Source organism: Fukomys damarensis, unplaced genomic scaffold (genome assembly GCF_012274545.1).
Source record: "Fukomys damarensis isolate Sample0158 unplaced genomic scaffold, DMR_v1.0_HiC HiC_scaffold_13, whole genome shotgun sequence".
NCBI lineage: Eukaryota > Metazoa > Chordata > Mammalia > Rodentia > Bathyergidae > Fukomys > Fukomys damarensis.
Genome location: NW_022900925.1, coordinates 15,244,191 through 15,268,474, shown reverse-complemented (window position 1 = coordinate 15,268,474; position 24,284 = coordinate 15,244,191). Strand labels below are relative to the sequence as shown.

Below are 24,284 nucleotides of genomic sequence, written 5' to 3'. Positions count from 1 at the left end.
TTTTTTTTTTTTTTTTTTTTTTTTTTTTTTTTTTTTTTTTTTTTTTTTTGGTACCAGGGATTGAACTCCGGACGGTGTGCTTGTGAGGCAAGAGGCAGAACCACTGAGCTAAATCCCCGGCCCCTGAATATTTTAATAGAATGACTACTGGAAAAGTTCAGCATCTAGAGTCTATCTTCTGTGCAATACTAATTTTATTTATTTTAAATTTAATTATTTTTTGAGAACTGCAGTGTCTTTCTATGTAGTTGAGGCAGGCCTTAAACTCACTATGTAGACTGAGGAGTTCTAACTCATGATAATCCTCCTGCCTCAGCCTCCTAAGCGCTGGGATTACAGTTATGCACCCCTATGCCCAGTTTAAATTGATTTTTAGCTGATACATAAAACATAAGCATTGTACACATTTATGGGTATCATATGATATTTCAAGATTCTATCTCAGGTTAAACATGTCAGTCTCAAGCATATATCATTCTTTTTATGGTAAAAACAGTCACCTCTTGTATCTCTGTGAAATACGGAGTTCATTATCATTATTTACAGTCACCCTACTATACAACAGCACACCAGAACTTCTTACTCCCAACTACAACTTAGTACCCATTGAACAACTTCTCTCCACTTCAACTTCACTGATTGATAATGTTATCAATTATGTTAATTAATTTTAATTTTCAGCAGTCCCTGTATATTAACTAATGTGGGCTCATTTTAGTATCTACTTAAGAAAAATAAAGAAGATAATAATTCTAATATCCACACAAAATATTTTTCCAAAACCAAAATTATTTATCTGTGCTTAAAAAAGAATCTTCCCCACAGCTGCTTCCCTCCCCTCATACAACCAAAGCTGAGAAAATACTCAAAAGAACCATACTTTTTGCTAAAGCTCTGTTTGAGAAAAACTTGGGTATATTCAGGATGAGGAAACTCTGCAAGCTGCACCTACAATCCCAGCACTCTGGAAGGCTGAGGCAGGAAGAATGCAAGTTTGAGCCCAGCCTAGGCAACTTCAGTGTGAAGGCCCTGGGTTCAATAAACCAGCACCCCCAACAAAAAAAGTTTTTTCTTTTTTTCATAAATCCACCAATCTTTTATGAGTGGGGCTAGGGATATTAGGCAAGAAAGCACAAGATAGGGCTGGGGATTTAGCCCAGTGGTGCCGCCACCTGCCTTGAAAGCACAAGGTCCCAAGTTTGATCACTGGTACCCCAAGAAAAACAGTTTTTCTTATCTTTTTGGAAATGCAAATGAACAAATGAAAATATCAGGGATTGGGGATTTTAGCTCAGTGGTTCTGCTGCCTGCCTCACAAGTGCAAGGTTCCGAGTTCAATCCCCATTTATCCACCCCACCCCCAAAAAATCAAGTGCCGCGTTGCCACAGGATACAAGTATCATACCCTCAGATACATCCAAAGAGCGTATTTTGTACTTATTCCCTTATCAACAGGCAGAGAGTTAAATTCCTGCCTCCTAATTTCGAGAAGCCCTCTGTCAAAAAAAGCACAGTCCTGACTGAGGGGGAATCTAATCCTTTCATTCCCTGAACAGATTCTTCCTAGGAATGTAACACTGAGCAAACTGGACAGGCCTCACCAGGCAGTGGCCTTGAAGTGGACTGTCCTTTTCTATGCATCTGCTCCAGTGTTTGTCACTCTGAAAAGTTACCACCCACTTCTGTGGACAGGGTTTCTGTCTTTTCATATATTCTGTACCCTTCACTGGGAACTCAAGAAAACCTACCATTATATTCCAATGGAGGCAATAAATGTCTTTAAATTACTAGACTAGAAAATGAAATTTGAAAACTAGAGGTCTAATTTTTCCAGGCTGGACTTCATTTCAGCAAGGCAAAAAAATCCCTACCCATAGCCCTTAACATTGTTCAGGAGTAACTTCCAGAACACAAAGAGGCACATAAATTTGAGCCACTAATTTCCTGAGTTAGTATTCCCAAGTCCAGACAAGGGAACTCTTTTTTTGGTACAGAGGATCGAACTCGGGTCCTTGTGCTTGTGAAGCAGGTGGCAGAATCACTGAGCTAAATCCCCAGCCAAGACAAGGGAACTCTTAAACTAACCTTAAAAATAAAACAAGCCAGACATGGTGATGCATATCTGGAATCCCAGCACTCAGGAGGCTGAGGCAGGAGGATCACCTTAAGTTTGAAGTCAGCTTGGGTACACAGTGAGTTCAAGGGCAGCCTAAACTACATAGTGAAACCATGTCTCAACCAAAATAAAATAAAAATATAATAAATAACACACACCAAAGAGAACTTCCTTTGAATCTAGCTGGTTCTTGGTTCCCTGGTTTCTGACATTTAGAAGTCATTTCTGCATCCTACACCTTTATGTAGTTCCTACCTTGCTAAGTACTTGGCTTCGATCTGCGATGTCTATATATATGGCTTCCACATGTTTCCATGTCTCAGGCTCCAGCTTATGCACCTGCAGGAAGAAAGGGATTATCTTGAGGCTGAATGTGTAAGGTGTATATGAAGTATTGCTTAATGCTGTCGTTTATACTTGGGACCCAGCCCCAAGGCATGTCATTATATATAAGCAAATATTCCAAAATCCAAAATGGGAAACACTTCTGATCTCAAAGGATAAGAGATAATCTGTATAAAATTATACAGTGGGATGAGAGATTGGATTTTAAATAGACAACTACTGTACATTGTTTCCATGTGTCCCTTGGTAAAGACTAAACACTTCTGGAGATGTTGCCTGCTTAACCACATAATGCTTATTTTTATCAGACTGTACACATCCACATAAAACTATGACACAAATTCAAAATGAAATGATACAAGGAAGAATAACTCTTCCTCCTGCTTGACCCCCCCAGCCCCATTCCCGTGATGGACAATGCCACTAAAATCTAACCATGTGCATAGATTTCCCTTTTAAGTGGGCCAGGGATTTAGCTCAGTGGTTCCGCCACCTGCCCTACATGCACAAGGTCCCAAGTTTAAAAAAAAAAAAAAAAAAAAAAAAAAAAAAAAAAATCAGATTTTTCTTTTGAATACAACACTAGTACATATATATACTATTTTATACCTTGTGTTTTTAATGGACAATACATTTGGGAAGGAGTACTAGGGATTAAACCCATGGTCTTTGCACTGATCTACATTCTCAGCCCTTTTTAATCTTTTCTTTCTGGTTCTAGGGATTGAACTCAGGACCTTGCGCTTGTGAGGCAAGCAGCGGAACCACTGAGCTAAATCCCTTGCCCTTTAACTTTTTATTTTGAAACTGGTCTAACTAACCTACAGGGGACTTGATCTAGTGATCCTCTTGCCTCAGCTCCAAGTGCTGGGATTACAGGTGTGCCACACCATGCCCAGCAAACAATACATCTTTGGAACTGTTCCTGCTGGCTCTTTTTAATGACTGCATGGTATACCACTATTTGATGCATAATTTATTTACTGGTGTCCTACAGATAAGCTCTTGTGTTGTTTTTAATCTCCTTGTATATATTATTTCATGTTGTGAGAAAGATGTAGGCACGGAATTACTGAGGGAGAAAAAGGTACAGTTCAAATTTTGGGAATGACTGTAAATTGTGCTCTACAGAGGGTTTAAATTTGCCGTTAAAAAAAAGGGAGGGGCCAGGGACTTAGCTCAGTGGTGCTGCCATCTGCCTCACAAGCATAAGGTTCTGAGTTCAATCCCCGGTACCAAGAAAAAAACAAAACAAAACTCCTCTGTCAGGAACTGCATGTTAGAACCACCTAAGCACTATAGGAAGGGCTGGCAAAGAATGGTGGACACTGGGCTGGGGATTTAGCTTAGTGGTTCCACCACCTGCCTTGCAAACACAAGGTCCCAAGTTCAATCCCCAGTACCAAAAAAAAAAAGAATGTTGAAAATCATATTTGCAAATCAAAGAAGGGCAATCTCATCCTGGTAGAGGACTAAGGAGAGGCCACTGCCATCCTAGCCAAGCACAAGAGGACCACAGAAAGGAGGACCCCTTGGCAGGAGTGGAAAGGTTACAGGCAGAGCCTCAAGATCCTGCTCTGGGGCCTGGAAACCCCATTGGGGCTATTAGTATGTACTACTTACATTCTCCTGTGTGCCAAGATCTGGTTTGTGCCAGGTTTCAATTTTAATCAGGAAGTCTTCTTTCATGTACTCATTCTGGAAGAGGGAAGAAAATACCATACAGTCACAGCAGGCTCACAGCTGGAAATTAGCCATCTCCCATTACTAGATCATGGGTAGTCAGGAGCCTCCAGGCCCTGCCTGGTAATAACAGCTACGCCGAGAGTCCACAATACACCAGGCATGCATTAGCCCAGGTGAACTCTCACATCCACCTAGGAGGCTACAGGCTCACCCTCATTTGACAGATGGTGGCCAGGGATTTGGCCTAGTGGTTCTGCCACCTGCTTTGCAAGCACAAGGTCTCAAGTTCAATCCCCAGGACCAAAAAAAAAAAGAATTCATTTTACAGACAAGGAGAGTGAAGTTCAGAAAGGTCAGCTGATTTGTCCAAGGCCACAGAGATCATCAAAGAGCTAAGCCTAAAAACAAGTTTGTGTGACTTAAGAATCTATGTGTTCAATCAGTCTTCCATATGACATTATACTAAGGTGCTAACGGTTAACTACATGTGTGGAAAGAGCACAGAGGACAATCTAATCAACAAAAAGCATTCACCATAGTCCTTTTCTCCCAACTAGCTGTTTGCAGGGCCAGTCCTTCAGGTCTCCTTCCCTAAGTGCTTTTAAAAAACTGGAAGTGAAAAAGGGGGAAAAAAAAGGAACTATTCAAAGGAAGAAATCAACCTATTACCTGCTCAACAGGGATTAGTTTGCTGGAAAGGACTTGGATAAGCATACTCAAGGGTGGAGAGGAAGGGCAATGACAAAGGGGATGGTCACAGAAGAGGAATTTTGTTGACTTCACAATTTTGCTAAGGGGCAGCGCTCACTGGGGTCAACAGATGCCCCAACTGGAAAGAGATGTCACAGTCAGGTCAGCTGAACTAAAATTTCTGTAACCCTGAGTAGGGATGACTTGAGAGGAGCAGTAGGTTTCTGGTTATGCTGTACATACAGGACCCAGAGCCAGGATGCACCTTACAGTCAGTCACAAGCCAACTGTAGCCTGAAGCAGGAAACTACCAGGCCAATTAGGAAGTTCTTCATAGGAATGAAAAGACTGACCTTTGACAACTCCAAACATCACACAAGGGAAAGAAGAGAATAGCCAGGACTTTCATTAGTACAGATACATTTTTAGTTTTATTTCTCCTTTTCTTATACATTACCTACAATTCCAACCTCCCTCCTCCATGATACTTACTGTAATAACTGGTCCAAGGCAAGGACATGGAAAGAAGAGAGAAAAAGATTAATACAAATTCTTCATTATCTGTCCCCCATCCCCAGAGACCATAAATAGCAGAGTTCTCCACTCTCTGTGGCTTATTCCTGAGTCACTTCCAGGCCCCAATGCACCAATACTGCTCAAGTTCACTATACAAAAGTCCCAAAAGACCAAATCTGGAATTTAAAGCAATGCTACTATGAGCTTCCTGGGTGGGATTCTTTCCAGCAGGACAGGTGCGGGATCACCTTCAATTTGCTGAGACCGTGTCACCCATACCACTGCGAGGACATCAGCTGTGTGCCCCTTGTCTCTACCTTTGCCTCTGCCTCCTGCACGGAGAGCAGGGCTCTCCAAGGCAGGTGCGGTCTGTCCACCCCCGGCACCCTTCCTCTCACTGTAACCAAACCTCTCGTGCTCTGCACTCCTGCTCATTGTAATGAAACCCCTTCAGAAAGCACAGTTCAATTATTTATCAGAGAAAATGACTGCAGCTCTCGTGTCACTGAGGAACAGACTTAGTTCTCCTCCTGACAATGGCCTGGTTCACTCTGTACCCTCTGAATTCAGGAGTGATCACAATTTCTGATGAATGCCATGTTTGGAGAATATACAAGGCCAACAAACTTTATTATTTCAACAATGAAACTAAGTCTCCCTCAGAAGTGGAAGTGAGAAAAGCTGAAATATAAGGGCTATGAGTAACCCAAAATACTATCAGGGATCTCCTCAAATCCAATGAAAGATACTTGGAAGAAAGCAGCGGATTACGATAACTAAAAGGCCTATACTGAAATAATCACCCCATTAGCAGTTTGAGAAAATCACACTAGAAAAAAGGAAACGATGGGTATAACATCCATCAGAGGGAAATCCAAAGAGGCCAACGTGGCACAAATTCTGCAGTGCTTGTGTGGGAACTGAGCTCTATCACTAGCAGAGACAGCAATGTCAGACTGACTGGCTAGAGGACACTAGTCATTAAATTTCTCCTACTAACCACCTTTCTCTGAACCATGTTCTCTAAAAAACCCTCTTTCTAGCTTTGCCTCTGTATGGACAGATACACTAATCCACAAACACAAGACTCTGATCACTTAACCAAGTGGATATCACGTTGGTATTCTAATTATAATTTGATTTCCCACATACGAGAATCCAAAAGGAAACAATGCCTGATCACCAAACAGGAATATCTGGTTTCACTATTAATTTTGTATTTCAATATAATTTTTTGGAACTTGGCATTTGAATTTTTTTAGACATTAGTGTTTGTGAGACACTGAAAAAGATCCACTTTGTTCTTGACAAATTTGGTTTTGGAGCCCATGAGGGTGACAACCTTCCATGGCCTTTAATGTCCTGAACCTTCTCTAGTCCCTTTCGCTCCAAACATGTCTCAATTTATAGCATCTCCTTTTCTTTGAGGCCATACTCTTTTTTTTTTTTTGATACTGAGATCGAACTCGGATCCTTCAGCTTGCGAGGCAGGCAGTGGAACCACTGAGCTAAATCCCCGGCCCTCATCTCCTTTTCTTTGAACCACAACCTCAGGTACACAAGAAAAGTCTCTGGGGCCGGAGATTTAGCTCAGCAGTATTTTCCCCTGCCTCACAAGTGCAAGGACCCCAGTTCAATCCCCAGTACGAAAAAAAAAAAGAAAAAAAAAGCCTCCAGAAACCCTTTGCAGTCAGAGAATAAGGCTTTCCAAGTAAGACTAAGAAGGGTTTGTGTGTTTGTTTTGTTTTTTCAGACAGGATCTCACTATGTAGTTCAGCCTGGCCTTGTAGCACTGGCTGCCATTGAACTCATAGTGATCCTCTTGCCTCAACCTCCTGCATACTGGGATTACAGAAATATGCTACCAACCCCAACCCTGGCAATTTTAGAAGTATGATTTAGTGATACTGTATCCAGCCCAAGGGTTAAGGTTTGAGGAAGGGATAGAAAAAGAAATATATTTTCATCCTCTTCCCATTTCATCCACAGACCATCCCCATTATAATAATCCCTCTTTCATGGCCCAATCCTTTAGTTTCAGAGGAAAAGAGAGAAACAAAATAAGGGAAGAGAAAAATCTAAGGATGAGTAGGGTTTCCCCAATCTATTTTCTTTTTTTTAATTTTTTGGTACCAGGGATCGATCCAATCTATTTTAAATCCCCTCAGAATAAGATTAAAGCCATCACAAAGGCTTGAATGATTCTACTCCACGCTCCTTTATCTATCTCACTTCAAGATTTGATCTGCTTAGATCAAGCTAACTGTGTGTGTATATGTGTGTGTGTGTGTGTGAGAGAGAGAGAGAGAGAGAGAGCACGTGCGCGCGTTGTGTCTGAGTCTACGTACTCCAGGCCAGCCTTGCACTCACCATCTCCTGAAGCCTCCCAAGTGCTGGGATTACGGCACGCATCACCACACTTGACTTATAAAATGCTTGAATTATAATTTCTCCCATTGGCTCTCAGGGTAGCCTTCCTTGCCTGTTTCTCTTGTTTTAAAAACACAGGTGTCTAACTGCACAGACCTAAGATTCAGCACACTCATGGTGTAGAAAGGTGAAGAGGCAGACTTGTGTGCAGTCAGCACTCAGTGAAGAACCAACCTTCCCCTCCCCACTCACTGTCCTCTTTGAGGAGTATTTAGAAATTATATTTCCCTTTTTCTTTTGGTCAAGAATCTATGTGGAAAAATAAAAAGAATCTATGTGAACTAACATTTGTTATGTAGAAAAGTTCCTTGTCAGCTGCACCACATTCTTCTAAAATTACACAGGGGACACTGGCATCTCTCAGTTGGCACAAGCTCTGAACCCAGAACCCTGCCCCAGGCATGGAGAAGTCCATGCTATCTGTTTGCCTCCTTCATGCCAAGTTGGCCAAGGTTCTCAATGCAACTCTCTTACATACCTTTGGCCCCTGAGCAAATGTACCCTATGCCACACTACTCACTGCTTCTGATTTTTTTTTAGTGCTGGGGATCAAACTTAGTATATGTGCTGCTGAAGCAAGCACCTGGGGATCAAACTTAGGACCTTGTGCTTGCCAGGCAGGTGCCATGCCACTAAGCTAAACCTCCAGCCTTTTTTCTTAAAACAGAGCCTCCTTATAAAGTCCAGGCAAATCTCAAACTCATTATGTAACAGGCTGGCTTCAAATTCTCAATCCTGCTGCCTCGGCTTCCTGATTGCAGGAATTACACACACACACCACCACGCTCAGCATTGCATACTGCCCGTTAAGAACATGAGTGCAGGCTGGGGATTTAGTTCAGTGGCACACGCCTGCCTCACAAGTGCAAGGTCCTGAGTTCACTCCCTTGGGAGGGGGAGGCGTGAGGGCATTCCTCACTTCCAAGAATGTAACAACTTCCTGCTCCGTGTTTAAAAAGTAATGAAGTTTGCATTTCCAGCCACAGCAATGAGACATAAGCATCAGACTATCTCAGGTCCCACCAACAACTGCATCTTCTGATACAAGGTCACTAAACCTTGGAGGGCCATGGAGGGCCATGGAGGACTGGCAAGAGCAGTGACTTTAGTCACTCCCAAAGTCCACAGGAGAAGGACTGCCTGAGTCACATAAGGATGACAGCCTTATCAGATACAATTGAGGAAATACCAGGTCCCAGCAAATAAAGCAAGCATGCAGCACAAGGAAGCAGAGGCTGGCGGGCAGACCTCGGAGCCAGATTGTCTGTACTAACAAATAAAGGCTGCTGGGAGGAAAGGTCACTCACCTCACAGACAAGTTCCAGGGGAACCTCTAGGGGCTCCCCCTGGGACATGAATCAGTGACAGCTTGAGCCTAAGAGGTCTACTCCTAGATGTTCCATAAACCTAGGAATCCTGAAAAGCTGGGTCTGAACTACTCAAAAGGAATATCAGACTGGCTAGACTAGAAGATACAGTTCTCTGTGAAAATTAAAATCTTTCCTTTCCTTTTCAGAAACTCCAGACAGGAGACAGGACAAGATAGGGGTAGGGATTTTGCTCAGTGGTGCCTGCCTCACAAGTACAAGGTCCTGAGTTTGATCCCCTGTACTGGTGGAAAACAAACAAGTTCAGATAATAATTCCACCCTTACTTCAACCATACAGCATGTTGGTTCAGCACAAGCCATCAATTCAGATCCCTTACCAGGGACAACCCCTCACACTACAGGTGAAGAATCTGCCATGCACACTCCACGTGTACATAATGTTCTTTGATGATCACTGTTTCTAAATCTGCTATCATGAACAATTGGGATCATTTCAGCTTTATCCCAGCAACATCAGGGTTCCCTGTACTGTCTAGACCTGGTTCTTCTTTAGAGGAGGGAGAGGCTATTCTCCAGGCCCTTTCCTATGACTGCCTCTTCTTAAGTCAAGTGTAGATACATCACAGTAAAACTGAAAATTTCAGTATTTGCCAATAAGAGAATGGTTCAAAAACAATGTGATGTCTTATGGTACATACCTATAATCCTAGCTACTCAGGAAGCTGAGGCAGGGAGATAGATTGAGCTCGGGATTTGAGACCAACCTGAGCAACTTAGTAAGACTCTGTCTCAAAATAACATCTAAAAAAGGGCTGAGACCAGGGATTTAGCTCAGTGGGACCACACCTGCCTCTCAAGTGCAAGGTCAACTTTGATCCCCAGTACCAAAAAAAAAAAAAAAAAAAAAAAAAAAAAAAAAAAAAAAACTAAGGATGTAGCTCAACCCTGGAGTGCTTGTCTATAGCATAAGCATAGCATAGGTAAGGCCCTGGATTCATCCCTAGTACTAGGGAAAAAAAAAAAAAGACAGCCAAGGGCCAATAATTTAGCTCAGTAGTTCTGCCGCCTGCCTCACAAGTCCAAGTTCCCAAGTTTGATCCCCAGTACCAAAAAAAAAAAAAAAAAAAAGACAGCCAGGTATAGTGGTGCACACCTTGTTCTAAGCAGGACACAGGGGATAGATAACACGTTCTACCCAAGCCTGGGCAATTTAGCAACTTAGCAAGACCCTGTCTTTATTTTTACTTTTATTTTTAAAGTAAAAAGGAGCTGGGGATGTAGCTCAACACAAAGACCCTATAAAAAATTACATTATATTCCATAGTACCCACTGATGATTGATTCCAGGACCACCCCCACCCCACCCTCAGGAAACCAAAACCCATGCTAAGTCTCCTGTATCAAAAGGCACAATATCTGCCATATAACTCACATCCTCCCATAAATCTTCACTTATCTCTAAATAAACTATAATACCTAATGCAATGCAATGTTATATAAATAGTTATGCTATATTACTCAGAGTTATTCTGGAGATTAAACCCACAGTCTCACACATACTAGGCAAGGTCTCTTTCTACTACTAAGCTAAACCCTAGCCTAGATTTATTTTTCTCACATATTTCTGGCCACCACCCACCTTTTTTTTTTTTTTTTTTTTTTTAACTTTGTCCTAAAGACAATTTAGGGCCTTGTACTTGCTAGGCAAGTGCTGCTGCACTGAATTAAATCCTCGACTCCCAAATATTTTGATCAGAACCCATGGGTTTGGTTGGCTGACTACACATTCACATGATGGAGCACTATGCAGCATGGTGCTGTGGGTTGAATCCAGGAAACTCTACCAGAGATGCATCCCCAGTGCTTTTTACCTTTGAGAGAAGGTCTTGCTAAATTGCCCAAGCTGGCTTTGAACTTAAAATCTTCCTACTTCAGCCTCTACGGCAGTTGGGATTACAGGCATGTACCACTGCTCCCAGTTCTACACTCCACAGTGATGGTAAATGTTCACTGTTTACTGAAGAAAAGCAGGAAACAGAAAAACGAGTCATCATATGATCTAAAATTTATGTAGAAAAATGTATCCGATTTTTTCTCTCCATTTATTTGTCTGTCTGTCTGCCTGCCACATGGTACATGCCTGCAATCCCATCTACTTGGGAGGCTAAATATGAGGAGGATTTAAAGTTCAAGGCCAGGCTGGGCAATTTAGTGAGACCCTATCTCAAAATTTTCAAAAGGACTGGGGATGCAGCTGTTCTTCTGTTTCTATGTATTTTCCAAAATATATATTGACAACATTATTTTGCAAGCAATAAAAACAATCAAAATTATCACTGCCTTGCAAACACAAGCACCCGAGTTTGATCCCCGGTACAAAAAAAAAAAAAAAAAAAAAAAAAAAATTATCATACCATTCCCAAACAGGTGTAGTTTTGTGCTTTCAAGCTGTGACCACTTGGCAGTTCTTACCTGGTTGACCACTGAGTTGTGCAAAACAACACTGATTTACCCCAGGATAGGAGGAGACGCCAACCTCATCTTTTCATTTGTCTAATCTGGAATATAAAGGTGGGACACAAAGCCCTGGTAACACCTTTACCCTGGGCCTACTTGACCACACCCTTGGGTCCACCATGGGGCCCAAACTCCAGCTTCTAGCCAGGTCTGCACTCACCGGTTCTGCAGTAAGGGTAGGCATTCCATGCTTTCTCGTGAATATTCAGGGCTCCCTCGGGGGCCAGCATTCGAACGAATGTAGGTACTTTGCTATATGAAAAAAGGAATGAAGAGGAGAAATGGAGGAGAGAAAAGAGAAAATAGGCTTTAACATCATGTTCTTTAGGACACAGACCCAGCTTCTTCAAAGGGGAATTGACAACCAAGTTTCCAAGAGATAAGCGGGTTACACTTGTATGTGAGAAGTGTGAGCCTCACAACCCAGCTTGCCTGGCTACAAACATGAAACAAAACTTGCCCCACCACCCACCAGGACCAAGGTAGCACAGAAGGCCCTAAGCTCCTGACTGGCCCACTGGTCATGCCACTCTCATTACACATTCTTTTCAAAGCTCAGTGGGCCTGGGGCAGGTACTACATTGAACAAGGATACTGTGCAAAAACAGTACTTGTAAGTGTGCAGCCAGAGTTGGACTGTACTCCCAGGTTTACGGGCCAGGGTGACTAGCTGACTAACTCAGAATGTGGGATTCAAGAGGATCTGGTTTATTTCCTTAAGTTCTAAAAGGACTTATTCTAAAAGGCCCTCCTGGGCCTTAGGGTCGGTCACCTGCTTCCCAGGAAAAATACTTTCTTCTACTCAGTTTTCAAATCAGATTGTAGAAAAATAAGTGTAGTATGGGGCCAAATTTTTTGAGGGAGAAGGAGCACATTTCTAGGGATTGAACCTAGGGCCTTTATACTGAGCTGTGTCCCCAGCCACGTTTTAATTTTTTTATTTTGAGACAGGGTCTTGCTAAGTCCCTAAATTATCCAGGCTGGGCTGGAACTTGTTATCTTCCTGCTCTGCCTCCCAGAGTGCTGGGATCAGAAGCATGTGTCACCGGCCTTAAGTTCATTATGTAGCCCAGGCTAGCCTTAAACTTGTGGCGATCCACCTGCCTCAGCCTCCTCTTTCGTGGTTTTTAACTGTTAAATTATATAATCTTTAGCAGGCTCTAGCAACTTCATCATCCTAGTACTTCAGGCCTAAAAGAACTAACCCCAATACAGACCTAACTCTGGTCCCTCAAAGCAAGCATGAGATTCACTCACACACTCAGGTGATACTTCTATGTGTCACATGCTGGGATACAAAGAGAAACCAAACAGTGCGGGGAGAATAACTAACCAGGAAAATGACACTAAAAGTATGTGGGTGAGCAGAGACCTCTTGGGGTCTAACCACAACACAAAAACATGCCCAAGGGCCAGAGATGTAACTCAGTGGTTCTGCTGCCTGCCTCACAAGCACAAGGGCCAGAGTTTGATTCCTGGAAAAAAAAAAAAAAAAAAAAAAAAAAAATTGCCTGGACAGGTTACAGGCAGAATTCTCTGGAAAGTCAGGATGACATAAAGACACAAAATAGGGACTATATAGGATTAAGCTAGAAGGAAGGATGGGAATGGGGCCAGAAAAGCTAGGAGAGAGAGAAGTTCAGAGGAGGTACAAGGTGGGTATGCAAGAGAACACGCAGGGGCCGGAGATCTTATAAATTATGTCAGAAAGTACAGACTTCATCCCTGGCCCAAAGGGAAGCCATCTATCACTTTCAAGCTGGTGAGCAACAGATCATCTAGTCAGGACACTCAGAGCTGTGTAGAGAGCTGCAAAGGAAGGAGACCGGTTGAGAGCTCAGTAGTAATCCAGTTTAGAGACAATGGAAAGAAATGGACATTTTAGGGATAAGAATATGAGTCAACAGAACCTGATTTGCTAGGAAGGCTTTTATCCTCTTGAGGAAAGGGAGTAGTGGCAGTCAGTTTTTGTTTTGTTTTGTTTTGTTTTTTGCAGTGGCTATTTTGATATTAAGGAAAGAATGGTAGCAGCAGCTCTTGATAGGAAGCAGGTAAGACAGGTTTTGACCTCCCTATGTACAGATCTCCTCTCTGCTACTAATTGGCCCATCTCTTTTCAAAGTCATCTTTAACATGTTCACAGAAGGCTATAATTTGTATGTCTCACTGCTAGGCAGTTTGAACCACCAGTGGTACATATATGACTGTCCCATCAGGAGTTTTTTATTAATTTTATTAGTAAAAGGACTGATAAATGTGATTAGATCTGTTCATCCCACTGCTGTTACAAGCCGCCCAATGGGACAGTCACACATGTACCACCAGAGGTTCAAGTTGGCAGGAACATATTAAAAAAAAAAAAAAAAGGCTATGGGAGGGCAGGAATGTAGCTCAGCAGTACTATGCCTACCTGGCAAGTGTAAGGTCCTGAGTTCAATTTCCAATACCAAAGGGGGAAAAAAAGGCTGTGGGGAAGTCATTATCTAGAACTGATCTTAACTTACTGTTAATTCTTTGGTTAGCAGTCAATTCAGAGTAAGGATGGAGGAGAAGCAAGAAGAAATATAAAGAATGAAGAGGACAGTGATGAGGTAATGGGATCACTGTGAGATTCTTCCACTTCACAGAATTGCTCTCTTTCTGTTTCTGCCCTGCAAAATCCTGAACCCTTCTGGGTTAGCACCTTCCATTACCAGAGTGGGAGACTACAGCAAATCAGGGATTTTATCAAATGAAAATGAAATTGGTAGCCAGGTACAGTGATACATGCTTGAAATCTCAGCTACCTGGGAGGCTAAGGCAGGAAAATTATAAGTTCAGGCCCAGCCTGGGCAATGCAAGAACTCAGCGAGATCCTGTGTCAAAATAAAAAACAAAGAGGGATGAGGATATAGGTCAGTGTCAAGCTCCTAGGTTTGATTCCCGGTAAAAAAACAAACAAAACCTCACAAGACTGACACCAAAGACATCTTACTGGAGTATGTAGGCATCTGAAAATGACTACAAATACACATCAAGAGAGGACTGGTTAAACAGCACACCTGCCTAACATGATACATGTAAATACTATGTGTGCTTTAAAGGAATGAGGTGGGATATTCTGAGAGTGAAAGGCAGCTATGACCTGATACACAGAAAATGGGCAAAAACACTAAACATACGATAATAGGATCCTATCTATGTCAAATAATAATAAAAAAACACCTATTCACACACATACAAATTACTTCTATACTCACAAACTATGGAAAGGGCCCCCACGAAACCATAAACTGTCACATCTGGTGACTGGGAGCCCAGTGGATCAGGTATTATTTTTACTTTATTTTTTTAAATAATGAGAATATTTATTTGTTTGTTTGTTTTGAGACAGGGTCTCACTATGTAGTTGAAACTGACCTGGAACTCACTATGTAGCCCAGGCTGGTCTCGAACTCACAGCGATCCTCCTGCCTCAGCCTTGTGAGTGCTGGGATTACAGGCGTGCACCACAACGCCCGGCGAGAGTATTTATTTAAATAAATAAACAAACAAACACAATCTGCCCTTGCTCACAAATGAACAACTTGAGCATCCAGCTAATAACCTGGAGACACCCACCACCACTTCCAACCCACCCTGCAGCCTGGGTCACATACCTCTGTAAGTGGTAGATCTTGTGTGTGTACTGGCCCTTCTCTCCATCCTTCTCATAGGGCTCGTTCACCAGGACCTCCACACCTTCACCACCACCCGTTTCATTTTTACTGGCCTCAGCCACAGAATACAGCTGCCCTACTTGATACTAAAGGAACAGAGTAACACACATTATTCTCCACAGTCACACAGTACAGCTGCTGGTAGCTGTCCAACTAGATCTTGGGGTCTCCTAGGAATTCATCCTAGAGTTTCACAACAGGTCTTGCCCAAATCTACCCAAAGCAACCAAAAATGCTGCCTGCCCCACGACCTTGTTTTAGCCATCAACTGTGTTTAAATTCAACTTTCCAGTTTTACTTCATCCATCAGAGTTTAAAGAGGCAGGCAAATGTCTTTAATCTTCACAAAGTGGCTTTTGCCCTGGAATTGTCTCTGGTACTGTTTTGGTTTTTTTTTGTACTGGGGATCAAACTTGAGTCCTTGTGCTTGCAAGGCAGGCAGCGGCACCAATGAGCTAAATCCCCAGCCCTCTGGTACTGTATTAAGACCCCACAAACAGGAAGTGAGTTGGTAGATATTATCTCTTTATCCCATTTATTCATTTGAACAGATCCTAAGACATAACTGCTTGTTAAATACAAGTTGTCCAGTGCTCTATAAAATTCACAAAATCTATTGTAAAGCAGGTTCACCTACTTGCTTTTTATCCAGGGTTGGGCCCCTCCTCACCCTGCAAGGAGCTTAAGAAAAGAGTTTTTCAGGCAATCAAACCTCCTGAGGCTTCCCAAGTTCCCAGTGAGACTGAAGCAAGTGCTTCCTATATTAGATAGTACAGATTCCTTCCCTGGTCTGCTGGCTGGGTGCCCCTTCTGTGTTGGCAGTTACTAGATAGCAAAAGCCTACTTTTCCTTTATTTGGGTCACATGTCACCCTAACAAGCACCAGTCAAGATCTCTGGCCTCCTCTGACTCCCTCAGGCAATGCCCAGGCCTGGCCCTTCTGCCCCCTTCTCTGTGAGGAAAGCCGTCTGCAGGAAAAAACACAGTAGAGAGAGAATGCATAGTGGCAGTTAATGGAGCAAGTTACATCTACACTGAAGGTCACCTTTTCCTCATCACTCCTAGTACCAAACAGGCACAACTGTTTAGGTAGCTTGCAAAGAACAAAAACAAGCACAGTACTCGATTACCCAATATGTTGGGGAAGGAGATTAAGGTTCTCTACTCTCCTTCCCCAAACTCCTGAGTACTCCTTAGGGAGAAGGATCAAGGTTCTCTCTTTGACATTAAAACAGGGAAGCTGCATCGCTGGGTTTTTGCCATTGAACCACTGCCAGCATCAGCGAAACAACAACACAGCTTCCAGGGCTATTTCCCCTCATACTTGGAAGTTGGCTCTATGGCAGCTTCCTAAGCATTGCAGAGAAATTTCTGGGCAAAGTCTGGAAAGGGAAGCATAGATCAGGACAATTCGCTACTCGCTGCAAAGCTCAAAGAGCCCTAATTTCCAAAGCAAAAGCCCACTACAAAATGCCAAGGAAAGACCCAGGCAAGTGATCAAGGCTGTTAATCCCATAAAGAAGAACATCTGGGTGAGAGCCAGTTATCTTGACCTTGCTAATTCTAAGCAACATCAGTGCTGCCTCAATTCTGGCACAGTACCCCAAACTATCCCTGTGCCTTTCCAGTTCCACCACCTAGCTAAGGAACACTGAAACCCCTATTGAGTGAGTCAGTGTTTGGCTAAGCCAGGGGTTCCTAAGCAGCAGCAGGAACTCTTGTTTCAGAGAACAGTCACAAGGGCATCTAACCACTGACTCAGCTATCCTAAAGGGCAGGCTGGGAAGAGGGTCTGCTTGAGGGGAGGGAGTTGCCAGATCATTGTGCTACTTGGGAGGGGGCCCCTGGGTACAGACTAATTGTCTTTACTGGGTCTCTTCTCAGCTGCAAGAATCAGAGGGCAGGCTCTAAGAGGATCAGTCTGTTGGCTGGCATCCTACCCCTTTAATCTCTCTTGATATTCTAATCCTTTAATCCCAATGAGACAAGTGAAGGCAGATTTGTTAATCCAAACGAGTAAGACTGGCCCGCACAAGTTACAAATGAGGAACACTTTCCATGTCAGAGAGTACCCTCTGGCACAGATGTTCTACATCTTGGGAAAGCTGCCAGACTCGGGCTGGGTAGCAATGCAGGTGGGGGTCAGACCATTAAATCGGATAAGGAACCCCAAGGAGACCAGGATTCTAGTCATTGCAGGCAAAGGACAATGCTCCCTACTCTTGAGATTTGTTCTCTTGTCCCAAAGAAGTAAGACACTCAGCTAAGAAAAACAGAAACATGGCAGACATGGTGGCATGTGCTTACAGGCCCAGTTACTTGGGAGACTTGAGGCAGAATTGCCTGAACCCAGGAGGAGTTTAAGGGCAGTCTAGGCAACAGAGTGAAATCTATCCCAGAGGGGAATGAACGAACAAGACAAGAAAAACAGAGATCACATCAGTTTTCACAATCTGGGAGTGGGAGCCCAGGAAAACACATGTAAACTGGCCTGCCCACAGTGGACAGTGGGCTGGCCTGAGCCAGGAAAAACAGGTAGACACACCCATCAGCCACCCAGAGTGTTCTTGCTGTGCTGCAGATGCCCAGAAACCGGGCAAAGTTGGGCCAAAGACTAGCTAGCCGGAAGCTAATTCTTCCCCCAAATATCAATTCAGGCCATTAAGATGATCATAGAGACATGACCTTCTCTATTCTTTTTTCTCTTTCTCCCACAAATCAGAAGCTCCAAGGTTCTTAAGTCATGGTCTCCAATTTAGGAAGTGAATCTACCAATTACAGGATTCTGTGCTGTTCCCATGGGAACTGTGAGTCAGGATGGGGTTATTGACCAAGACTCCTGAGGTCGATCATCACTTATTTCTTTTTTGGCTTACCCATTCAAGAATTTTCTGGACTTCTGGAACTATGGTTCAAGCCATTTAAAGAGCACCACCAACCCTATCAGGTCAGGTGCTGCTTTCTGATAGTTTCTTTTCTTTTCTTTTTTGACAGGGTCTAGTTAGGTACTTCAGACTGGCCTTGACCACTAGGTGATCCTCCTGCCTCAGCCTCCCAAGTACAGGGGTTACAGCCCTGCAATGTAACACCCTTTTGTTAAGGGTTCCTTGCAGATTAACCATCAACACAGACAGATGAATCCTAATCAGCACTTACTTCCCAAGCTTTCTGTTTAGACTCCAGGCTCTGAATACCTGACTACCCCCACCCTGACCTGGCACTTTCTCAACACTGCAAAAAACAATCACCAGTTTAAAAATCCCAGCACTCGGAAGGCTGAGGCAGGAGGATCGCTGGGAGTTCGAGACCAGCCTGGACTACATAGTGAGTTCCAGGTCAGACTCAACTATAGTGAGACCCTGTCTCAAAAAGACAAACAAAACAAAACAAACCCCAAAAAACTGCCAGTTGTGGGGCCGGGGATTTAGCTCAGTGCTGCAGCCGCCTGCCTCACAAGCACAAGGTCCTGCATGGAGTTCAATCCTCAGTACCAAAATACCTGAAAACAAAATAAAAACTGCCAGTTGTGGAAACTGTCAACATGGAAGTTCCCTCCTTCCACTCTTGGTTCTACTATAAGCAGTCTGACCCTTCTTGCCTATGGCAGAGCAGCTGAGTGGTACCTGCTCCTGGACCATTCCGGCCTTCCTTGTTCTGCAGCACTTCTCAGAGACAGTCTCATCCTTCATTCTATCAAGAAAGTCCCAGGCCCGGGATTTGGCTCAGTGGTTCTGCCATCTGCCTCGCAAGCGCAAGGGCCTGAGTTGGATCCCCGGTACCACAAAGTCCCCGTAAAAAGATCCATTCTGCTCCCGAGTACGACACTGAGGAAATCCCAAATTTCTAGCTGATATCTTACTGAATGGGGGGGAGGATCCTGTATAGCAGAGAGCAAGTTTATTGGGCCCTCCCACCCCCTAAAATTAACAGCACATTTCAGAGCAACAGATATGCTGAACCCCCCTCTGGTTTGGCATTCCAATTGGAAAATCACCTGTGCGCGCGCGCGTGTGCGCGTGCGCGCGTGCTTGTGTGTGTGTGTGTGTGTGTGTGTGTGTGTTACTGGGGATTGACCCCAAAGCCTTCACATTACATCCCCTTTTTAAATTTTTTACTTTGAGACAAAATCTTACAAGTCACTGAATGGCCCAGGTGGGGTTCAAGAGATCCTTCTGTTTCAGCCTTCCAAGCAGCTGGAATTATAGGCTAGTATCACCATACCCACTTAAGTCTCATTTTGCTTATCTGTACTTCCACAGCCTTCAGTTCATATTCAAATTCAATTCATTTTCCCTCTCCCAGGTCTCCACAGCTCTTATCAAACAGCCCAGTCTAACGGGCTAATGCTTGCGCACCCTTTTGTATTTGGAAATCGGGATATTTGTCTCATCTAACGGGGTCGTGGGCTCTATTGGCCTGATTTCGTTTTTCAGAGGTCCAGCCCAGTGACAGAGGGTACCACACAGGCTGACAAACCGTACTCAAACTCGAGCTTCATCAGAAGCTGGGGTGGGGCCTGTGGAGTCAGTAGGCAGCAAAGAACAAGACTGTGCCAGGGGAGTGGAGGAAGTTCAGAGAAAGGATATGACAAGGGAGCCTCTGTGACAGCTTTCTGCTGTCTAGGACACCAGCTCTGAGTCAGCATGACCTACGAACCTTCTGTGGCAAATACTGTTGCCAGTTCCCCACAGACTGGGACTGGGACATCAGACCCAGCCACCGTAAAAGGACAGAGAACAAGCCAAGCCCATTTGTCGTTTCCTGCCCTCCGTAAAAGGAGGGTTCTGTGTAGTCACTTAGCAGGGCTGGGGAAAGTCTCGGATTTCTAGCCCTGCGGGTTTGTTGCACAACCAAAAAGCCATGCCCACATCCCAGGCAAGTCATGGAGGTCCCTCCAAATGTACACACCTAATCCCATCAATAACACGTCCCCAAACAGCACAGTCCCAGCAGGTAAAAGGAGCTGGGCTGGTCTCTCATCAGTCATCCAGCAAGTTAACAGCTTGCCAGATATACCAAGCAAGTGCCTTCCTGCAACTAAAAGCGGCACTGGTTCTCTCTACTTTAGAACAAATACAAGAACTGTACAAAAAGCATGGCTATTTCCAGCCCAACTGAACCAATGCTCGAAAGCACTTATGTATAAGCACCAATAAGAAAAAGAACTTACCTCATCTACAGACACAGGCAGGATGACTCGACTACAAGAGAGGGAAAAGAAAATCAACTTCAGGTTCTAAAACCTGTCCAAGGCTCTTAAAGCATTAGGTGAGAACAACATTCAGTGTTTTTTTGCATATGACTCTATACTCACTGACAAAAACCCAGGAGGCTAGGCCCCGGGTGCCCTTCTGGCACCCCCATTTAGAACCCCGTTATTCAGTATAAACCCCAGTCCCCCACCAGCTACTTCCCAGGCCTCTGACTCACTTGTGGAGCTGTCCTCTTCTCCCGCTCCCTCACCCATCTCTTCTCCAACAAGACTTGCTAATGAGTCTAGTAAAACAGAGAGGTAAAGAAAGAAGGACCCACTAGGATGAGGATTCAGACCCAAAGACACAGGCCCTGGAGATTTGCATCTCTGTGGACCCAACTTCCCAGAAATAGCCCTCAAGGTGAAAGGCTAAGAACAATATAAACTACAAGGATGCAGCTTCCAAAAGAGGACACTCAACTGTCTCTGACCTCCAGAAGCTGCCCAAAGGTACCCTGACCGATCACTTTCTTTTCTTCTCCATTTCAAAGACCAACTGTTGGAGGGACCACCAAAACGTGATGGAAAAGCCATGGCCAGAAAAGTCCCCGTGAGGGGACAGAACTCCAGCAAGGTGAGAGGGCTAGTGGCTCTTCTGCAGGTGGCTTGCATTTTTAATGCAGACTAATGACCACCCCCAGTTCGATGCTGTGATGTCAGAGTGCTGAGAGAAAAGGCACTGATTGTATTCCTGTAAGTTAAGCCAGTTCCCAAGCTGAGATTCTGTCTTCAGAGCCTTGCTGGAACCCTCTGAGCCCTTCTGCATCTTGTGTGCTTGCTTGGTGAAGCATGAGCTGCTGTGTTCTCTTTCCTGTGCAGTGCAGTGGGTTCAAGCACATATCCTTGCTCCAAGCTGCTAAATAGCCTGCTATTTTTCAGTTCCACAAAGGTCCCCCAGGAAGCAAGAAGCACACAGAGGGATCTGAGAAAAACATCACAGTAAAGGCCAGGCACCAAGAAGAAAAGTAGCAGAAAAACAAAATGGGCTCCAAGTCTTCACTGCCTGCTAACAACTCTCTTCCTCAGAAGGGCTCAAATAACATAAATCCTCCTGTTTATTGGATGCTGCTACTTACACTATCCTCTCGTTAGAGAAAGCCAACAGTGCAGAAAAATACTCCCAAGTTGGAGGCCAGAATTTTTGCACCCTCAGAAGAAACTTCCTAGAAAACAACATGCCTCTTATCTTCAAGAACACAGTAAAAATCACATCCAAGAAATTGCAGAAATCAAATCTAGGAGAATCTGGTGGCAGGAAATATCAAATACATCAATAGGGACAACCTTTAGGCCCAACTCCCCTCCCTGAAAGAGACTGGCATCGACCAATTTATTCTTCACAGGATGCTCTGGGGCTGCTTCCATCACAGCTATACACCCAGACATTTCTCCCATGCTCCTTGGGAACAAAGCCACTTCAGCAGCAACGGGATACAAATCCAAAGGATACAGTCATAGAAGCACAGCTGGGCTGAGACTAGAGCCATGCTCACTACAGTGTGACCTTCATTCACATCCTTCTCAGAGCTGCAGTTCTGCAGCCACAGCCAAGTATCTCAGAGGCATCCTCCATTCCCGTCCTTAGTCCAGGAAGTACATATAGGGCACAAGGCAGGCAGGAAGGAAACACAGATACTAGATCGGCTCTGCATCCTCATACCTTAGGCCTTCTCTAGTGGCCTTCAAAGGGAGAACAAAGAATGGTAAAGGAGTAACTCCCTTCAAAACTCACTTGTCTTCTGAGGACCTTTCTTTCCCCTGCCTGACCATCACTTCAAAAGTACATATTTCTACAGATCCCAGGATTCATCTGGGAATAAGAAAAAGATCAGAAGAACAGAGAAGGCTGTTTGGACAACGAAGATTGAAATGGAAAGTGTACCATGTTCTCCTCTTTGGAGAATCTTGCCATCCTAAATTCTTCCTCCTCACTACAAAAACTCTGAGCTGTGGCTGGATTAATAGCAAATGAGATGCCAAGAAACAGGTGACAGGACCCTCAAGTCATGTTCTTCACAGGAGGTACCAAGCTTGGATGGCACCTACACCTTTGCTTTTTGTTATTCAACTGCACACTCCTAAATGTCCTAAACATCTCCAAGGAGCAAACCAGATCGGGCTAGACAAAGCGACTTCACTGACAAAATGGAAAGAACCCTCTGCATAACTGCCTGCCTACCCAGAGAGTTCAGTAAGTTTCTCTATGTTCGGAGGCTTCTAGCCCAATGCTGCCCACTTGCCCTCCCTCCAGAGAGACAGTGTCACTGTAAATTCTAGATACACAAGCATTCAATCTCTCCAAATTTGGGGGAGAAAAAAAATCCTGTGTTCTTGGAACCATGAGCTTCATGGACAGATCACCTTCTATTTGAAGGATTTAGCAATCTGAATATCCGCTGGATTTCAGGAGCAATCCCATCTCCTTGCAATTCCTTTGAAAAGTCTCCAAGCCAGGCGTGGTGGTGCACACCTGTAATCCCAGCACTCAGGAGGCTGAGGCAGGAGGATCACTGTGAGTTCGAGACCAGCCTGGGCTACATAGTGAGTTCCAGGTCAGTCTCAACTACATAGTGAGACCCTGTCTCAACCCTCCCCACAAAGTCTCCGGTTTCTCACCCTCAAGACACTACTTAAAAACTTCTTCACTGTCTCTCCTCAATTAATGGCTTTGTGGAAAGAAATTTCAATTCCTCAAGCAATTTCCCCATCTCTCTGCACCAAGACTGAGAACCTCTAGAGACAGGCTGGCTCTGCCCTGGTCCCAGCCACCTGCACTAACAGGTATGCTCACATATTTTCTGGGTTGTCTTCTACCCTCATAACTTCCTAGCCCTCTCCATCACCTCCTTCGTGGCACTTCAGATCTTGCCCAGTATTTCCTGGACTCCCCACACAATGGCCCCAAATCCAAAGCCGTCAACTCAAGCTTTTCTCAATGCCTTCTCTTCTCCACCTATCATTTGGGCACCATGTCATTTCAGTCCCCCATCTCATCCCGTTCTGTTCTATCTTCCATCCCTTGTCATCCAAGCCTGGCCCTGACTAGTGCTTGTCCCATGACCACTTATCACAATCCTTCCCCAGCTGCCTACAGCAGCTACCTACCTATGCATACTCCAGGTTCCACCTCTGGACTCCTCCCATCGTCTCTGCTCCATTCTTCCATCTATCTTATCTGATTTTCTCCACCCCTGACAGTTCAGCCCTCAAGCCCCTCCCTCCCCACCACGAGCCAGCTCACAGGTCCCACCTGCCCTTGTCCCACTGTTCCTCGGCCCTCTGCAGTCCTCTCAGTCCTTCCTCCAGTTCTGGCTGGCCTCGTCATCCCTCAGCCCCCACTGTAGGAGCACCCTACGTCTCATCCAGCCCTCTGATTCCCTCAGCCCCTCCTCATGCCCTGTCCGGCTCTCACTGTCCCTTTGACCCCATCTCAGGCCCTGTCCAGCGCTCACAGTCCCCTGGGCCTCTCATTGGGCCTATTCGGCCTTCACGGCCCCCTGGGCCCTACTTCACGTGCCGTCCGTGTCTCTCTAGCCCCACTGACACCACTTCAGGCCCTGCCTTGCCCCCGACCTCCAGTCCGCCCCGACAGGCCGCCCCACAGCCACATCCGAGCTGCCCTTCCCCTGCGGCGGGCCATCAGCCTTCCCGGTCGTCATCCCCGACCCTCCCTTCCTCCTCGCTTCCGCGCGGCCGGCCGGA

The 24,284-nt window shown here is 44.6% G+C and overlaps 1 protein-coding gene and 1 long non-coding RNA gene across 2 annotated transcripts in view; both read right to left on the bottom strand.

Moving 5' to 3' along the window:
- Positions 1–15,351, bottom strand: part of Pitpna (phosphatidylinositol transfer protein alpha) — a 29,130-nt gene extending 13,779 nt beyond the window's left edge. Inside the window, exons 1-5 of the mRNA XM_033762860.1 lie at positions 15,269–15,351; positions 11,791–11,882; positions 5,330–5,337; positions 4,085–4,159; positions 2,372–2,455 (exon numbers count right to left, since the gene is read on the bottom strand). Of these exons, the coding sequence (XP_033618751.1) occupies positions 2,372–2,455; positions 4,085–4,159; positions 5,330–5,337; positions 11,791–11,860 (237 nt within the window). The 5' untranslated portion in view covers positions 11,861–11,882; positions 15,269–15,351. The remainder of the gene's footprint in view (positions 1–2,371; positions 2,456–4,084; positions 4,160–5,329; positions 5,338–11,790; positions 11,883–15,268) is intronic.
- A 12-nt stretch (positions 15,352–15,363) lies between these two features.
- Positions 15,364–23,099, bottom strand: LOC117285863. Its single transcript, XR_004516952.1, has 3 exons — positions 20,759–23,099; positions 20,499–20,529; positions 15,364–15,414 (listed from the first exon to the last, which is right to left on the bottom strand). It is a non-coding gene; the product is annotated as an uncharacterized LOC117285863 (long non-coding RNA).
- Between the last annotated feature and the right edge of the window lie 1,185 nt (positions 23,100–24,284).